Here is a 17,033-nt window from a genome sequence, read left to right on the forward strand (position 1 = left end):
TGCCAGTCAATGAGACGCTGTCGGGTGATAGCCGTTCCAAGACCAGTCGGCTACTTTGAGTCAGAGACAGCGGCTCGTTAGCTTGCAGTTGGATGCGCCGGGCAACAGTCGGTTACAAGGCCACCTAGCTGGTGTGCTAGCAGGCCCCGGCAATGCTCTGATACTTGATGGGGATACCACATCGCGCTGGCAGTAGTTTCTCCTCTTCTTCATCTGGGATAGATTGTCCTGGTGGCGTTGGGTGGAAAGGAGGTCCAGTGGGCGAGTATCGAGCTTCGGTGGACGTCAAGCACGAAGTCAGTCTCGTCGAGTCGACACGGGCGCGCTCGGCGACGAGAGCGTCTGTCGATGCGAGTTCCGGGGCAACCTGCATCGCGGCTAAGAGACGAGGATGGATCCGTTCACATCGAATGGTGGTTGCTAGAAGCGCCATCCGGGTTCACCCGCACAAAGGCCAATATCCCCCGAACTAGGGGCTGACGATCTCTCCAATTTGGCCGGACGAGTCGATCTCCTGCATGGGGGCGGCCGGCGCATCAAAGATGTCCCGGTACAAGCCATCCGGACTCGCACGGTCAGAGAGGGGACTATCTGGCTGTCCAGCCTGTCAGAGAAAGGGCCGGATATCGTAGGATGGCGTGAGGGTCCAAGAAAAACGATGGTTTCGATGTCAGATATCACAAGTGCTCGCTCTGCAAGCCCGGTCAAACTCGCGGCATCGTTCGCTCTGCGCACAGCCAAGAAACCTACGTCGGATTCGCCGTGGACGGAGGTCAACGGGAAGGATACAAAGAAGGACGTTGGTAACGCGCGATGTCCAGACCTTGCCAGGGTGGCCTCTCAACGCCTGGTCTCCCGTTATTGACGAGAGCATATCATAAGACTCGTGACAGCCAAAGAGACGACAACACTATAATAGTGTCATAACCCCCCCCCCCCCCCCCCCCTTTCCTTGGCGTGTTGGCCCTGTCTGTTGACCGAAATAGCATCACAAGGATCGTAGAAGGCGAAGACGGCCTTGAGGTTTAGTACTCCAAAGCAAGGATCGACAAACTCGAGTCTGAGCGCGGTGCAGGAGACTTTTGTTGCCCCTCCCATCCTTCATGTTTATGCTGATCTCAACCGTCCGAGCGTCCAAACTTTGATAGAACTTTATCCGGAGACATTGCGCGCGCCTGGGAGTGGAGGGCGATCGACGATTGACAAGGCGCGTCCGGGTTGTGCCCAGTTCATTGATGGAGAGCAGCCTGATGGCGGGTGCATGGTGTGAGGAGTATGAGCCGTTTCGCGATGAGCGGCTCGGGGCCCCCGGAGTATATTTCGACTCTTCCCGAGGCGATGCGATACTCTCGTCGCTTACACACTGCGTCAACGATGTGCTCGTTGTGTGTACTCAACCTGGGTATATGACTGCGAGGGCCGATAGATGTATGAGAGCGATGAAACCCCCAGGGCCGACGCAAAGAGAGTCTCGAAGACGCGGCAACGACAAAAGCAGGGGGAAACGCAATAGAAAGGACGCTATAATAAGAAAAAGGCATTATTGCCCTGCATCGAGTCTCTCCCAGGGGCATAGGCAGAACCCCGGGTCCAGGCAGCGCGGAAGCCCGGCAGGGAATATCGTTCGAGAATCGAACGGCGATACCGCGTCCGCGATCGTCTTTTTATTCTACGGGATACATTACAGAGAAAGGGGATCGCCGGCCGGCGGAGTCCCACAGCACGCAATCCAGAAGGCAGAGTAGGTGAACCGACGGCCGTGACCTGGAGGCCGGTGTGCGGAGCCGGCACCGACGCGCCCAAGCCATCGGGATTCTCCCTGCTCGGGGCGGGGGTCACGGTCGTGGTTGAGACCCTCGAGAGGTCGATGGAGGCCACTGTCCCCACTCTTGAGACTTCCATTGCACCATCACACTGCCAACCAGATGCAATAAGATCGGCGGTGGAAAGACAAAGAGGAAGGAAAAAGAGGTTTGTCACGGGTGTGTAATCCAGATGATGCGGCTAGGGAATGGGGGGAGTTGAGCGAGTAACATGCTGTCGGCGGTGGCGTGATGTCGGAAAGCATGTTGGGGGTTCGGGGGATTTGGGCAAGGGGGCTCGACTTGCGAGTGTCGCCAGCATATCCCCAGATCGATACGAGCGAGAACAAGTGTGGCACCCAGCTCACCCGCTGATGGTTCGTCCCTTGGAGGTTCCAAGTTCCAGCAACCTCGATGAAGGAGTTTACCGACAGGAGATGGATGATGGATGTAACCAGGCCTCAACCCATCCATCCCGAAAGGTGTGTGTGTGTACTCCAGTATGATGCGTCTCTCGGCGATTGTTGGTGCTATTGTGACAAACCAAGATAATCTTTGGCAACCCTGCTCATACTCATGCTCATGCTCATGCACGACTTGCGAGGCAGGTCGCGAAAGCGGGCCATCTGTCCTAGTCTCGAGGGGGAGGGGGGACTTCAATGCCATGTGAGCTTCGCGGGACCTTGCAGACTCACTCACTCGCGCAGGGCCGATCCGGGCGTTGTTGAGAGAGTGAGAGAGAGAGAGAGAGAGAAAGGATTGACTTGGCTTCACGCAGCTAGCAGTTGGACCGTCACACCGGCTGACGAATCCGTCGTTAGCCCATGCAAGACCCCTTGAGATACTCGATGCCTCGCGGCGGCACAGTGCAGGGTCGTGTATGTATGTATGTATGTATGTATGTATGTTTGGAGCTCGGCGCATCCCCCAACAGAGTTTTTTTCGCCAGTAGTAGAATTAGCAGCAGCAGCAGCAGCAGCAGTGGGAGTGGTACAGGGTAGTGTAGCCACAATCACCTTCCGTCAGCCGAGACTCTGTCGAGGCCGACGCGACACACACCACAGACGTTCGATTCCCAGCTTCCGGGAAGCGAGACACGGATGGGCGTGCGATGGTCCACGGTTGCTTGTCTGGACGTAGTAGCACCCGTCCTTGACGATCCTCCTGTTCGCTTGCGCAGAGACTAGCACCGTATTCCATGTTGAACGAGTAGGCGGCGGATTGGCATCGCCCTTTCCCTCCTGTTTTTTTGTCAGTACTGAAGCTTTTTATCCTTCCAGACCGCGGCGTTGAGAAAACCGGTCCCTCTAAAAGTTTGAAATCCTCCTGCAAGAGAGAGATATTGATGCAGGTGTGATCGTTCCCCAGGATCTCATCCTTTCTCCGCATTGGGAGACCACCAACGCGTCCAATCGTCTATTCCGCATTTTGCCAAAGCCGCAGGCACCTCGCGTACAATATTGAATTCTCGCGTCTTTGGATGCTTTTTGTTTTACTTTTATTTTTATTTTTATTTTGCTCCCTCGGATGCCAATCCACCTTGCTCTCGCGCGAGCGGTGCTCTTCTTTCGGCGCTGGCGTCTTCCTCTCATTGTGTCTTTCTGTTCGGAGTGCTGCTCATAGTATTTACACCCGATGTGCATCCTGTTCCGACGTTGCTCTAGGGCGTCATAGCCGCCTTCACATGGTCGAGGAAGATTGATGATGATGCACCGACAAGGCAAAGCCCCAAAGGAGCGGCCCTGGCTGACATTCTGGAAATGACGGCGTTGCAATCCGCCAAGAGGCATCGTCCCGAAGGCTGGTCTTTGCTGTCGGAGGTAGCTGAACATGCGTCTTGTAATTAGGCAAGACGGACCTACGTCAAGTCATCCGTAAGCTGCAGCGGGGAGCCTTACCTCGCTCTCATGTACTGTTTGATGAAGAACTGCACCCGGTACCCAGGCCCAGGCTTGACTGGCTCAGGACGCGACCCTCCAACAGAACATCTTTAATCTCCCGGCCGCATGGCCTTGGCTATTTTGTGTGTGTGTGTGTGTGTGTGTGTGTGTGTGTGCTGCAAGGCAGCAGGCGGAAGGAATAGGAAGGCAAGAATGGTGGGAGGGTTCGTTGATGGATGATGGTTGGCGATGGCGATGGCGATGGGCACCCTGTAGCAGAAAATAACCTCAAGACGGGATAGGCAGGACAAGGCCAACTTCTCCAGGTAGCGTCGACGTGCCTCCTGGACCGTGGATGAGGCGCGTTGCTCCTCTCGCTCCAAATGACAGTGATGTAAGGGTTGTCGTCGTCGTCGTCGTCGTCGTCGTAAAATCTCGACAAGTCGGACGGCGTACCCGTTTCGCACATCACGTCATTCATTCTCTCTTCTTCAACTCATACCAAGCAAGTGTAGTAGTGTCAACATCTGGAAATAAGACGGGCTTTCTCGAATTTGGCTTAGCGCAACTTACTTTGCGTTTGGTCTTTTCCCCTCCCCGAGTCTTCTGTCGCTTGATGGACGGACAGACAACAAGCGACAAGAGGAAGGCAAGGCAAAGCAAAGCCAGCCATCTAGCCAACGGGTGCTGGAGGGGCGGGAGAGGGCGCCGTCTCCTGCAGAACATCCTTGATATCCAACCGTTGCAACATCGACCAGGACCGGCGTCCGTGTCCCGTTTCTTGGGCGTTGTGGAATCGCCCACAGTGCATTGAACCCCATAGCACCCGCCCACCCTCCTCGTCGCTATCCCTCCAATTGGAAGGTCCAGCGACCGCGAGAGCCAGAGGATGGCCTCCAGTGGTATCTGGTGATATAGATGCTGTGCACACCTGTCCAAGGTAAGATAGGTCAAGGAAGGGCACGGAATACTGTACTATAACTCGTGAGAGCTGGTGTAGCTAGGGATAGGGTAGTTTCTGACAAGCACGGGGTTGGCGGGCTTCGCTCCAGATATGGGGAGCCTGGACTTTGGACCCGACCCGAGGGCAACGAGCAAGATGGATGGAATCTCTCTCGGGGATTTGTTTGGGTTCGTTGTCCCGTCGTATTCAATGAGTCGATAAAGCGCGCGCGGCTGGGCCATGGCACCCCCCAGTACGCAGTGAGCACCTCATCAACCAACCCCATTATCAACGAGAAATCCGAACCCTTTGCCCACATTTTGAGGAGTCCCCAGATCCCCGGCTCCCAAGAGGCGAGCCGAGGAAAAGTCCAACAACGAGAGTCATCAGCAAAAGGGCTAGACCTCTGGGACCCAGCAGCGTCGCCGGTTAACCCCACCTCGATCCTCAGCATTATCAGCAACCGCGCCGCTTTCGCCCCGACCGTGCAGGCCAGGCCGCAAACGCATCATCCGTAAGAGGCGGAAGGGGGACCGCGCTGTGTTACGAGGAGGAGACGGATCGTTCCACGGTGCCAAAGACCAAGCAGAAGCGCGAGCGAGGAGTTGGTCGGGAGGGAAGGGAGATAGGATCAAAGAAGATAGAGAGAAGGAAAGAGAAAAAGAGAGAGAGGGGACAGACAGGGACAGTGACAGTAACAACGACAGTGTCGTGTTAGTCGTGCTCCCTTTGGGAAGTCAGTCGGTCCCCTGTGCCACTATGAGATTGATTCTGTGGATTGGGAGGACCCTGGCCAGTCCAAGTGGGACGGACCTCCCCCTCGAGGCTCGTCCAACGCCGCCTCACAGTGCTACAGTGGACAACTCCAGGACACAGTCTCTTCGCACTGTAGCTGGGCTAAACTCGGGGTGCTGCAGATGCGAGTGTGGAGAACGGCGCGCTAGGAAGAGCTCGGAGTGGGACCATGGCCCTAACGGCGGAAGGGACAGCAGAGAACGACAGGCACCATTCCTGAGTCTGACAGGTCCAACCAGACAAGGCAAAGTAAGGCAATGCAAGGTAAGGCAGGGCAAGGCAGGAACAGGCAAAGATGCGCGTGCGTGCAATAATGACCTGTGTAAGCTGCATCTGCATCCATCTGCGCCTGCCTTGCTCCATTGCTCTCTCTGTCTGGAAATCTGGAGTCTGCCTGCTCCAACGTCCCCGCCCTCGATTCGACGCAATCCAATCCAATCCAGTCCCTCCCGGCTTCCATCTCCATTCGCTTTCTTGTCTGTCCTCCTTCCAGGAACGAATAGTCAGCCCGTCCAGTCGGGGAGCCGTGCCCGGAGCCCGAGCCATAATCGGATCCACGGATGCAGATCTGACTGCGTGCAGAATCGAGATGGCGTCAGTCGTATCAAACCCCTAGACAGAAGACAGGGACAAACAAAAGACAGTATAGAGCATTTCTCAACAGACACATTTCGCCCCTCCCAGCTTGGCCACGGACATCTCCATCTCTCCCAATCTCAATATCTCCATCTCTCTCTTTCTCTCTCTCAATAAAGCAAGTACCAGACAGGAGAGGCAGGTCAAATGACAAACTGGACAGGCTTCCCATGCGCTGCCATGCGGCAATCTGGAAAAGCTCATCTCCTGCCTCCAGCTTTTCCTCCGAGGTTCCGCCTTATCCGCCTGTCACCGACCTCTGTCCGGCAAGTGCAATGTCAATCAATTGCCCAATCAGACTGCCTCATCACAACCGCAATTCCAATTCGCGATATGGCGTCCTGAATCAGTCGGCACCAATTTGAGATCCAAATGTGTGCTCATGAATTTCCAAACAGCACAACACCCACTACCATCACCCACCCCCCCTTCTACAGTACAGTACAGAATCACAGCACCCTCGGTAGGTTAGTGCTGGACACGCATACCCGGAACCCTGGATTTTCTACCCGTCCACCTGCCCACTCCCGCCGCCCTCCAAGCTGCGGATGCAACACCATTTCGACTAGGGTCTTGATCCCTTTCTCTCTTTCCCTTTCCGAGAGAGAATACGCACTACTCAAGGCCACATACGACAAATCGCCATGTGCGGGCCGCCTGTGTACTTTGCAATGCTTCTCAAGTGTCGTATCGTTGATGTTATGGGTACGTAAAAAGAGCCTAGCAAACTTTGTTTCCCACCGGCCTCCTGGGAGCTCCATCTGCAGAATCCGGCACCCGCATCGGTGAACACCACCACCACCATCACCACCATAGCTTTCACCACCACGGCTATCACCACCACCGGCCGGAAATCAGAAATTGAACCCCCAATCGAAGCCACTTCCATCACTCGCCGCGGAGAGGGACGTGTGCATCCATTGGACATCAATCCCGTACCTTATCCACTGCCCCTGCAGACGGCCTCGGCCTCGCTTGGCATTCCACACTTGCTTCTGCTCTGCCGCACTGCTGCACCGCGGCTTGCCCCCCCGCCCATCCGTCCGTCATCAGTGATCATCTCACGCCCCTCGGCTACGTCGCCCTCGCGCTCTGCCTGGCCATCCGCCTCACTGCGAGTCGTGAGGGGGGTAGCTGACTTGAGCTGCCGTACGCATTACGCAGCATCATACGTACAGAGCGTGTTAAAAGCTGGCTACTATGCGTACCTTGCAGCCATCAGGCCGGTCAACGGGCATGTTCTGTTCCAGACTACCTACGTATACCAACCGCGGCCCCCGCCGCCATGCTTCTCCATCACCCTCGCTTCCAACGAATAGGCAGTCGTCCCGCCTCTGTGGGACAGTGGAAACCAAAGGGAAAACGGCTCCCTCGCCGTCTGTGCGTTGGGGCCATGCAGGCACGCAACTCAGGTCCGCCTTAAGCCAACGCTTAGGCTAGCAAGCTTGCCAGCTGCTGGCCTGTCCTGCTCAGCAAGAAAAGCCACAACGAGGGAATGTGGGAAAGAAAAAAAAAGACGCACTCTCGGGTCCCCTTTCTTGGTAGGAGCCAAAGCTCAATGAGAGTTCTGACGGGCCTTGACAACATCCGGTGCTCCCAATGGAGAAGACATGAGCAACAGGTTCGGAGTGGACTACATGGGGGGCTATAGTGTACAAGGCTCGTGTCGTGTCGCGACTCAGTCCCCAGCTGGGATGCCGGACGGACTCACAATCTGACAGAGCTCGGATTGCGGGCTCGACCTGGACCCGGCGAAGTTGCAGCGGGTATGCTCAACTGGCCCAGAACTTTGAGCTAGTGCGCTTCTAGCAAAAGGAGCAGCTATCGCTGCTGCCCCAGTGATCGTCTGACTTATGAGCAGTATCACGAAGCTTGGGCCAAACGCGTGTTGCGGCACAATCGCATGTACGCAACACTACACTACATTGACAGCAGCATCAGCTCCATCTGTTCTTTGTGAATCATTCTCACGACAGCATGACGAGTTCCTAGTCGAGCCCAAAACCCCCGCTGTCGTCATCCTCTTTCTCTTCCCCCCCGCGGCCCCCCCGAGCTGCCCGTTATCGACAAAAGGACCCGACGGGCGGACGTCACTATCTAGGAAGAGTTGATGGGTCTTGGGCAAGGAGCACATGCATGTGCGGGATAGGAAGAGAGGCATATTTGAAAGCCGACATGGTAATGGTCGGGCATGCACCAGCTCCGGATCCCCCGTGGAGCAAACGTGGCTGGCCCTTCCCAAGCCCCAGCTCAACCCAGTCTGAACCAGCCCTGAGCCTGCCCCGGTCAAGCTCGGCGTCGCCTTGCCATGGCGGCATGGCCTGCCTTGCCCCCTGGCACCCTGAGTGTTTTGTTCTGTCCGCAGGCGTCCGCAAGCGGCTGGTTAGGTAACCCAGCACGAACTCGGGTACCACGGGGAATTCCAGAACCGACCGACCGACAAAATATCGACAGGGCAGAGCGGATGCGACTCACGAGCCTGTCACTTCAATTCTTTTTCCTGCAGCGTACGTCGCCAGTCTATCGTAAATCTGAGAAGCTAGGGGTATCGGCCTTCGAGGGGGCGCGCGAGTTTGGCACGTCGTCGCTCATCTACACGATTCGTACTTCATTCGCACCGCCATACACAATAGTGCCAACAACGGCTATTGTCTCACCCTCCTCCGCCAAATGATTAATTAGGCTGTCTCAGAGGCCCCCTCCCGTTTGTTACCACCGCGAACCTAACGGCCATGCCAGCGCCGGTTTTGAAACATGAGACACTCCGGCATTGTACGGCATTAACTATCGAGGCCGGGGGGGGGGGGGGGGGGGGGGGCTGGCTCCGTCACGGCCTTGACCGCTTCGTTCCTTCGACGCCGAGCGGCGCGCTGCATGAGCCCGAAAAACCTCAACAGATTGAACAACTGAGAGACTACAGGAGTGTATGTATGCCTGGCTCTGGCTGACGGATGCTGGATGACTGTGCACGCCCTCGGCACCTCACTCGCAACATGGCCCTGGGACGGGCTCTTTCGCGGACGAAGAAGCAAGACCGTACGGCCGGCAAGCTGTCAAGTCCACAATTGTGCGACCCCCTGTCCATAGTGCAGCGTGCCCACAGACCATGGACCCAGGCCTTACTATTCGTGGCACTGGAAAAAGCCCTCGAGCGGGGGTCACAGCCCTCTGGAGTCTGGGAGGCGTCGATCATGATCTGTCACAATCTGGATCTGGCTCTGGCGCTGGCGCTGGTCGGCACGCTTTGGAAATCTTCAAACGCCTCAGACAGATGAGTATCCACGGGGCTAGCCACGTCGAGTAGGAGTAAAGAAAGACAAGAATATGATTCCACCGCTCCGGTTCGAAACCTCTTACGATCTGGTATTCCAGTGGGACACCTATTGCGCACGTCTCAAACCATATTGTATCGAGGTGCGAATAACGTTGGTCTGGTTTCCGGGCAGCACGCAAAAAGAGTTGGGAGACCCGGGAAAAAAAAGATAAAGATAACAAATCAAAAAATGGAAGGTGGGCAGGCGAGCGGCCTTACAGGATTGATCGATTCGGACTAGCGATACACGCCATAGCATGGGCTTCGTCACTCAAAAGGTTGTCGACGACCTGTCACCAAACCAAACCAAACCCCCTTCCGTTAACGTATCGCAACGTTCGTATGTTTGCTGCGGGAACCCGTTGGCTAAAGCGTTCAGACGAGCCATCTCTTAACCTTTTGGCCTAGCCATCGAAACATATCTGCTAGAGCTGGTCTCGCGGTCCTGGATGTCACAAGTTCAGACGACAAAGGGCAGCCCGGCCTTGGAAAGCCTTTGCCCGGGCCGCCACCAACACACAAGCGTCAGAGCTTGACAGCACTTTGTGTTGAAACGACAGCTCAATGGAAGGGCAACGACCCCAGAACCTTAACCCAATTTCCTGGCGGGTCGATCCAATGTTTGGCCGGCGTTCGGATGAAACTGATTCAATCTTGGGTACGGCCGGGTCTGTACAGCAGTTTGCCGCCACCCAAGCGTCCATGCATGGTGGCCCATGGAGTTTGGCTGTCTTGAAGAGATGCCTGGGTGGCTTTCTTGTTCTTTTTCCCCTCGGAGGGGGGGATTTCGCCCCTTTTCCGAATTGGACAGACTGGCTTTGAGAAAAAGACGGCCGTGATCTCGTCACCTCGACACAAACATGGAAGCATTGTTGTGCAACCGACAGGGAGACAAAGAAAGAGAATGTCTTCGCGGCTGTTGTTGGCCCGGGATCATCCATCCTCATTCTACCGTGGACGGTGCCGACAGACGGCTGTGCAGCACGACACCCACACGCGTCGTACGCAGTGTTCGTACATGCCAACCGCCTGGTGTCTCCAAGTACCCAAGTAAAGACGACGTCAAGTGTGAGACAAACTGCCGCATACCGCAGCTGCAAGGGTGATTCCCCTCAAGTTTGCGCCACGCCAAAGACACATCATACCATAGTGTTATGCCGTTGAAGAAAGAAACAAAGAAAACGGAAGAGGAGGAACCCAAAATGGGCGGATGAGAAAAGCAAGAAGCAAGCATTTTGGGGCAAACGCGTCATGTAAAAGCGCGACAACAGCCCAGCAGCGTGACTGGTCCGCCTTTTCAACCCTCCTCCCCCCAAAACAAAAAAAGAGCGCAAAAAGAAAAAGTATGGAAGGCTTCCAGACTTCCGCGTGGTGGGCCCCGGGATTGCGAAGCAAGCTTCAAGGCCAACTGCAAATAGAAACTTTGGTCAGTGGCGGCTGCTTCGTGATTTGTCTACATGCTTGTATACCTCCAGCGATGAAAGGATGCAGCCGCCAAACGCGAACCCAACAACGAGAATCCAACCAAAGTCCAACGAGCATCTTGGCGAGGCGCCGCGCTTGCGACGTCGCAATTGTGCATGGCGCCCGCCTCCTGGATAGATAGCGAGCAGCAAGCATTGAACGGCACGGCAAACCGGCGCCGTCGACGCGACCATTCTAGACAGACACAGCAAACTTACCAACTCACTCTCCTCCCCGCCTCCATAGTGCATGACTGTTATTAGCCATCTTGCAACGCACGCATGGTGTATGCCAAATGGTCGAGTGCGAACCAATCTCATTTCCCGTCGTCATTTGGCGTCCCTGTTCGACTCGTCTGGGGAACAGGCGAACAGGCTTTATCCCGTCCACCTGCCGCGATGAGGCTTCTCGTATGTTATTGGACCCCACTTTGAGCAAAATGTCAGCCAGCCCTGCGACTACGGGATATTGGTAAACCATGCCGACGGAAATCTCACGGCCCTCATTTAGTACGTTGCAAGTCTCGCGCGCGACTCGCCGAGTTGAAGCTGATATGGAATCAGTCTTCCTGTCACCTGGTCTGCCATCTAAACCTCACCAATCGTCAACTCGTCAACTGCATTCAGTGTCTGTGGCAGGGAGGTGCGGCCCACCAAGTATTTGGAAATGCCGACATTGTCACCACAGTGTCGACCAGTCGGTCTTCAGGGTGCATGCTGCAGTGCTCCGAGAGGAGGGATAATCAATGTTGGGGAGATTTTCCCGGCCAGCATCCCCCGGACCGTCTGCGGCCAGTCCGCCCAGTATCGCCGCGTCCTGCATGACCGCCGCCGCGGCCGCCGACTTCGCACCGGCCGTGGATTGCTGGACTGGTGGTAAAAGAAGAAGAGGAGGAGGAGGAGAGGGGAGGAAGAGGTCCGTCGCTTGCTTCTTGCTTGCCATTCTGTGCTTTCTGCACTGTCTGTGGATGGATACCAGATGTTGCTCACGCTATTCGCTTGGTGGGTGAGAGTGAGTGAGAGAGGGGGAGAGAGAGAGAGAGAGAGAGAGAGTTCGTACCCTGCCGTCCATCCACTCACCCACTTACAATCGACCGGCAGCCCCCTCAATCCTTACAACCGGGCACCCTAGACGACCACACCACACCCCCGGCAGCATCCTCACAGCCCGACCCCTACACCACCACCCTTGGAAACCCCCCTTGTCAGATATCCTGGAAGAGGGGACGAACGGGGGGATGCTGCGGCGTCGCATTCTGGGACTAGGCTCTGCGATACTTCGAGAACTGTGAGCATCGCACTGGGCTAAGTGGTAACAACGGGGCGCCGCCGTTGACATCCCTTCCCCGGTCTCTATTCCCCTCCCCCCTTCTTCCCTATGGTCGACTTGGTCTTGGTCTGGCTCCTCGCCCAAAGAAAGCACAGGTTGACGGATCCCAATGTTCGGATCCCGACCCCCCAGCTCACAACGCATTGAGAACAGCACCATCTTAAATATATTGCCAGTCCCGAGCGCATCCCCCACTGGTCTAACTTGTCTCTTGTTACCTGTCGCTCTCCCAGGACGAAACGAACAAAAGTATCCGTAAAGGGGTCCTGGACGGTTGATGCTGGTTGACAACCTCTTCCCCTCAACAGCGCCCACCGCACAACCCACACACACACACACACACACACACACACACACACACACACACACAAACCACAACACGCACGCACGCACGCACGTACGACATCCGATTTTCTTACGCAGACTACTCACTACTACACACGCTCTCTCACTCTACTCTTACTTACACTCTTTCACACACACACACACTCTCTCTCTCTCTCTGTTTGTGCGCGTGTGTCCTGTTCTCTTTCGCACTCTCCTCTCTCCCATTACATATCTCTCACTCCCTCACTCCCCAATCGTACACCCTCGATCCCGACCCCGAAAGATCCAGATCCAAGCCGGCCCAGTTTTTTTATCGTATAGTAAGGACAGTAAACAAAGCGGGAACAGCAGAGAAGAAAAAACCCTCGACTTACTTGGAACCCGTCCACAAAGCGCACTGGAGAGGAAGGGGAATCCTTGAGAGGGGGCACGCCTGGCTTGACGTCGCCCTCTGCATTAAGTCGAAAACAAGATGTGGGCTACCGCTCCACTGCCGTATTACTCGGCCTACAAGCCAAACCGAAGGAAAGAGAGGGCCAGCACCGGCAACAACAAAGATAGCTCGCCGCCGTCGCCTTCCCTCCACAGCAGACAACAGCCACCACCTCCCCTCCCTCTTCTTTCTACCCAGTTTCACCCAGACAACATCACGGATTTGCTCGAGCCTGCTCTTGATGGACCGCCATCGCCAGAAAGAATTCGTGCCCTGAGCAAGCAGATGAAGAGGGCCTCGGCCGCGGACAAGCACAAGAGCCACGCAACCACGTCCTCCGGCTCGTCGTCCTCGCTGCGCTCACTCAACTCGGACCGATCGTGGGAACACACCCTGGAAACCATCACCATCTCGAGACGTTCTTCCGGCCGCTCAACCTCGAGTACCATGCCGTCGTCCCGAGACCGCCCAGAGAGCGTGCAGCTCTTTGGCAAGACCATCTTCAACCGCAGGGCCAGGATGAAGCGGGAGAGTAGCAACCAGACGCCCTCTGGCACTTCCTTGCATCCCGGTGAGCTTGTCCTCGATGGTCCGACCTCGACGAACAAGGACCACTTCATTCCATCCATTTTCGGCCGTCGCAGGACTCTAAGGCAGGACGACCTAGGTGACGACCCGGCCCTGGCACGAAAGCTGCAGATATCGGGCCCCTACAACTTCCAACACGTCACTCACACCAAACGGGACCACCTGCCGGACCTTCAGCGGGGCAGCCGTGCCGAGCTGGTGAGCGAGTTTTCCGCCATCCGCGCCGGCCAACGGCCGACCACTGGCCAGCCCCGCGGGTTCGACGTCGAGGACCTGCACTTTGCCAATTTCTCGTCCGAAGCGCTGCACACGCTGCAAGATGGCGCCGCCGCCGCTGCCGCCTCATCAGGCGAAACTAGCGCAGCAGACCTGTCGCTAAACCGTCCACCCACCATTTCCCGGCACACAGGCCCTCCCTCGGCGCCCCGGCGGATGATTAAACACACCCGCTCACAGGAACAACTGCGCTCGAGCCCGCCACGGCCGGCGCCCCCGCGGCCGCCTAGGTCGCCCATTCGCGAAGAGCCCATGTCGCCCACCCTCCCGGGCTCGCCCGTCCCCCCGCCCAGGTCGTCGAGCCGGATCGCGAAACACTTTACGGTCTCCCAGGAATCCGTCGCCACGGCCGACAGCGGCGCACCGCAACGCCCCCAGACCAGCAACGGCATCCAGAACCCCGGCTTCTCCGAAGCAGTAACCGATGGCATCGAGCCTACGGCTACCGCTCAAGAGACGACGTCTTCCGGCGGCCTGGAGGTGCTGACGGACCCGCGATTCTCCCACGCAATCACTACCCCCGACGATGCGGCGTGGCCGCTGACCGCCAGCACCAATTTTTCTTACGAGATGGCATTGCCAGACGTGCCCGAGGAGGAGGAGCAGTATGTCTCGACTGGACGGTCTCGTGGCAGCTTGGTCAGCACGCGTTCATCGCTCCGGGGAAGCCAGTCCGTGCCTGTTTTGAGGCAGCTGGCGCAAACGCAAGACGATCCCGAACGGCCGCCGAGCGGCGCGTCGGACACGCTGGGTGGCAGCCTCGACGTGCTAGCTACACAGAAAGCGCCGAGGGAGGTTCAGGAGGCCGAGTCCGACGCGGCCGAGGCTCCTCGCCGGGCCAGCTGGGAGGACGACATTGATTATTGCTACGAGCATGAGGTCGAGGCCGATTGCGATTACGCATGGGACCGTCCGTCCTTGGACCTCGTGAGGGAAAGTTTCGTGCTAACCAACTTCGACACGGACAACTTCTTCGTGGCGCCGCTTTCGGCCGGACTGATACCGGCACCAAGCGGACAACACATGGACAACATGCCAGCGCTGAGCCCCGCCAGCCAGACCTCGACAAGCGGCCACGAGGCCATCACGCCCACCGTAACGACGACATTGCCCGTCAAATCCAACTTCTCACACCCCCGGAAGGAGACGAACTACAGAGGCACCTCGCACCTCCACGTGAGGACGGCATCGCATGCTTCGAGCTTCAAGGAGTCCCACGGGTTCAACCTGTCGCCATCGCTTCTCATCCCCGGAGACTACCGCCAGCAGATGCTGGCCGAATCGGATACGGACTTGTACCCCGTCGAGATTTCGAGGCACAACTCGGACCACTTTTCCTTCGACGAGGAGCCCGTGCTGACGATGGAAACCCCTGGCCTGTTCGCCCGAGACCGCGCCAGCACGTCGACGACCGGCAGCAACTCGTCAAGCCAGACCAGCTCGACGGGAGCGCGCCACGCCTCTACCAACTCGACATGGACGGCGCTGACCAGGTACACGGGAAGCACGACGTTTGAAGGATGGAACCCCAAGTTCGAAGGCAGCGACCACTCGCGTTCGTTCAGCGCCGACGACTTCCCCGAACTCGCCCTCGGGTCCCCTAGGGGACTAAAGTCCACCATGACGCCTCTGCCCGAGTCTGACGAGGTCCTGGCCATGTCTCGTTCGACGGGCGACATGCGCGCCGCCTCGGGACGGCTCGATGCCAGCCAGTCCCAAGAGAATCTGCCGCTCTACAAGACGAAGGAGCCCGTCAACCAGCACCGACGCCAACGTGCGCAGACTCTGAGCGCCCCTCCGCCTCCCGGGCAGTACGCTCTTTTCCCGCCCATCTACTCGGGCAGCCGAATCTAAGAGTTTGGGGCCCTACACATAACAGCCACACATCCCAAGTCGACGACTCACACATACACACACACACACACACATACACAAACACTACATACCACACACTTTTCACATCCCCTACCAAACACTCATCTTTCACACATCCTTTCTTGCTTCTCTACATGTCGCGGCGGCATTTCCGAGACTGCCGTGGTTCGTTATAGACTTTTGGCACATTCGGAGGAGTTTCTCTCGCGGGCTCAACACTTGCTTTTTCCCTCTCTCTCTCTCTTGCACATAGACCGCCTACCATGGCTGCCGCGGCTCGGCATCAAACCCCATTTCCTTTTGTCTACAGGCCCTCTCGGAAGGAAGAGCCGACGGCGAAGTCCGTTTCATCACCACCACCACAACGGGCGCACTTCAAGGAGTCAAGTTTTTTCCTTCAACATTTATACTACCACCATTGGCATCACCGCCACCTACTGATTACTGTTATTTTGTACAAAAAGTTTCACAACGGCAAGGGAGAGGCACCTCCTTCGGAAGGGACGGAGCCTCCGCCGGGTATGATTTGATGGATTCATGACAAATGGAGACAGAAGACGGGAAGGAAGAGATAGCAGGAAACGGAAAGGGGGGGGGGGTTAAAAAAGAGGAGGAAAAGAAAAGAAAAAAAGCAGTTGTGTAAGAATTCAGGGCGTGTAGGCGGGAAGGGAAAGAAAAAAAAAGGAGGAACGAGATCAATCAGGGCCAACTGCGAAGGAGGCATGATGACGGACGGAGAAGGTCTTTTTTCTTTCTACAAATTCTGTTTCTTCTCATGGTGCATACACGCATCGAGAAAGGGGGGATGCTGTGGGGAAAGGTGTGGCATACTATAGCATCTACCCCATGCTCAACACGGTTTCGGAAGCACGCAAGAAAAGGAAAGAAACAGGAAAGGGGAAGAAAAAAGCCCTTTTCTTCGTGTGCTCCGGGAATTCAATACTATCATTCCCCCCCCGTTCACCCCCTCAACGAGACGCTGTCACTTTGTCTGTCCGTGTCTGTCCTCCACCTCCGCGCGTATTGCCCAGGCTGGATGGACGTGGCCAACCCCAACTGTGGTGTTCTGGTCTCCCGCGTGAGATGAAGACGTCGTCAACGCGCAGTTCAAGATGGAAAGGAAGGCCATGCATGTAGTGAGTAGGAGTGAGTCTTCAGTGGCGCGGGCATGTTATACAACTCGGTCGTATATGTTCAACCACATGACCCTCCCGCATGACAAGGTGGGGGAGGGGGTGGTTTAAAGGCGACGTAAGAAAAGGACGTGCCGGCAATGAATGGCATGCCGCTGCAGTCAGCCCCGGGCATCTATCCCATCTGCAAGTCGTGATGGGTTTGTGCTGCATTGACACACACACACACACACCCTTTT

At 56.6% G+C, this 17,033-nt stretch overlaps 4 protein-coding genes across 4 annotated transcripts; 1 reads left to right on the forward strand and 3 right to left on the reverse strand.

Annotated features, from left to right (window-relative positions):
• Positions 1–136: 136 nt before the first annotated feature.
• On the reverse strand, positions 137–373 carry CH63R_02645 (uncharacterized protein; the record flags this gene model as incomplete). The annotated part of the gene is made up of 1 exon (XM_018297620.1): positions 137–373. The coding sequence occupies one exon, from the start codon at positions 371–373 to the stop codon at positions 137–139; it is 237 nt and encodes a 78-aa protein (XP_018162436.1).
• A 6,623-nt stretch (positions 374–6,996) lies between these two features.
• Positions 6,997–7,275, reverse strand: CH63R_02646 (uncharacterized protein; the record flags this gene model as incomplete). Its single annotated transcript, XM_018297621.1, has 2 exons — positions 6,997–7,168; positions 7,265–7,275. 2 exons carry the CDS (start codon positions 7,273–7,275, stop codon positions 6,997–6,999), a joined length of 183 nt encoding a protein of 60 aa, XP_018162437.1.
• Positions 7,276–11,511: 4,236 nt separating this feature from the next.
• Positions 11,512–11,775, reverse strand: CH63R_02647 (uncharacterized protein; the record flags this gene model as incomplete). The annotated part of the gene is made up of 1 exon (XM_018297622.1): positions 11,512–11,775. One exon carries the CDS (start codon positions 11,773–11,775, stop codon positions 11,512–11,514), a length of 264 nt encoding a protein of 87 aa, XP_018162438.1.
• Positions 11,776–12,961: 1,186 nt separating this feature from the next.
• On the forward strand, positions 12,962–15,640 carry CH63R_02648 (Pak-box p21-rho-binding protein; the record flags this gene model as incomplete). The annotated part of the gene is made up of 1 exon (XM_018297623.1): positions 12,962–15,640. One exon carries the CDS (start codon positions 12,962–12,964, stop codon positions 15,638–15,640), a length of 2,679 nt encoding a protein of 892 aa, XP_018162439.1.
• Between the last annotated feature and the right edge of the window lie 1,393 nt (positions 15,641–17,033).

This window comes from Colletotrichum higginsianum, chromosome 2, assembly GCF_001672515.1.
Source record: "Colletotrichum higginsianum IMI 349063 chromosome 2, whole genome shotgun sequence".
NCBI classification, from domain to species: domain Eukaryota; kingdom Fungi; phylum Ascomycota; class Sordariomycetes; order Glomerellales; family Glomerellaceae; genus Colletotrichum; species Colletotrichum higginsianum.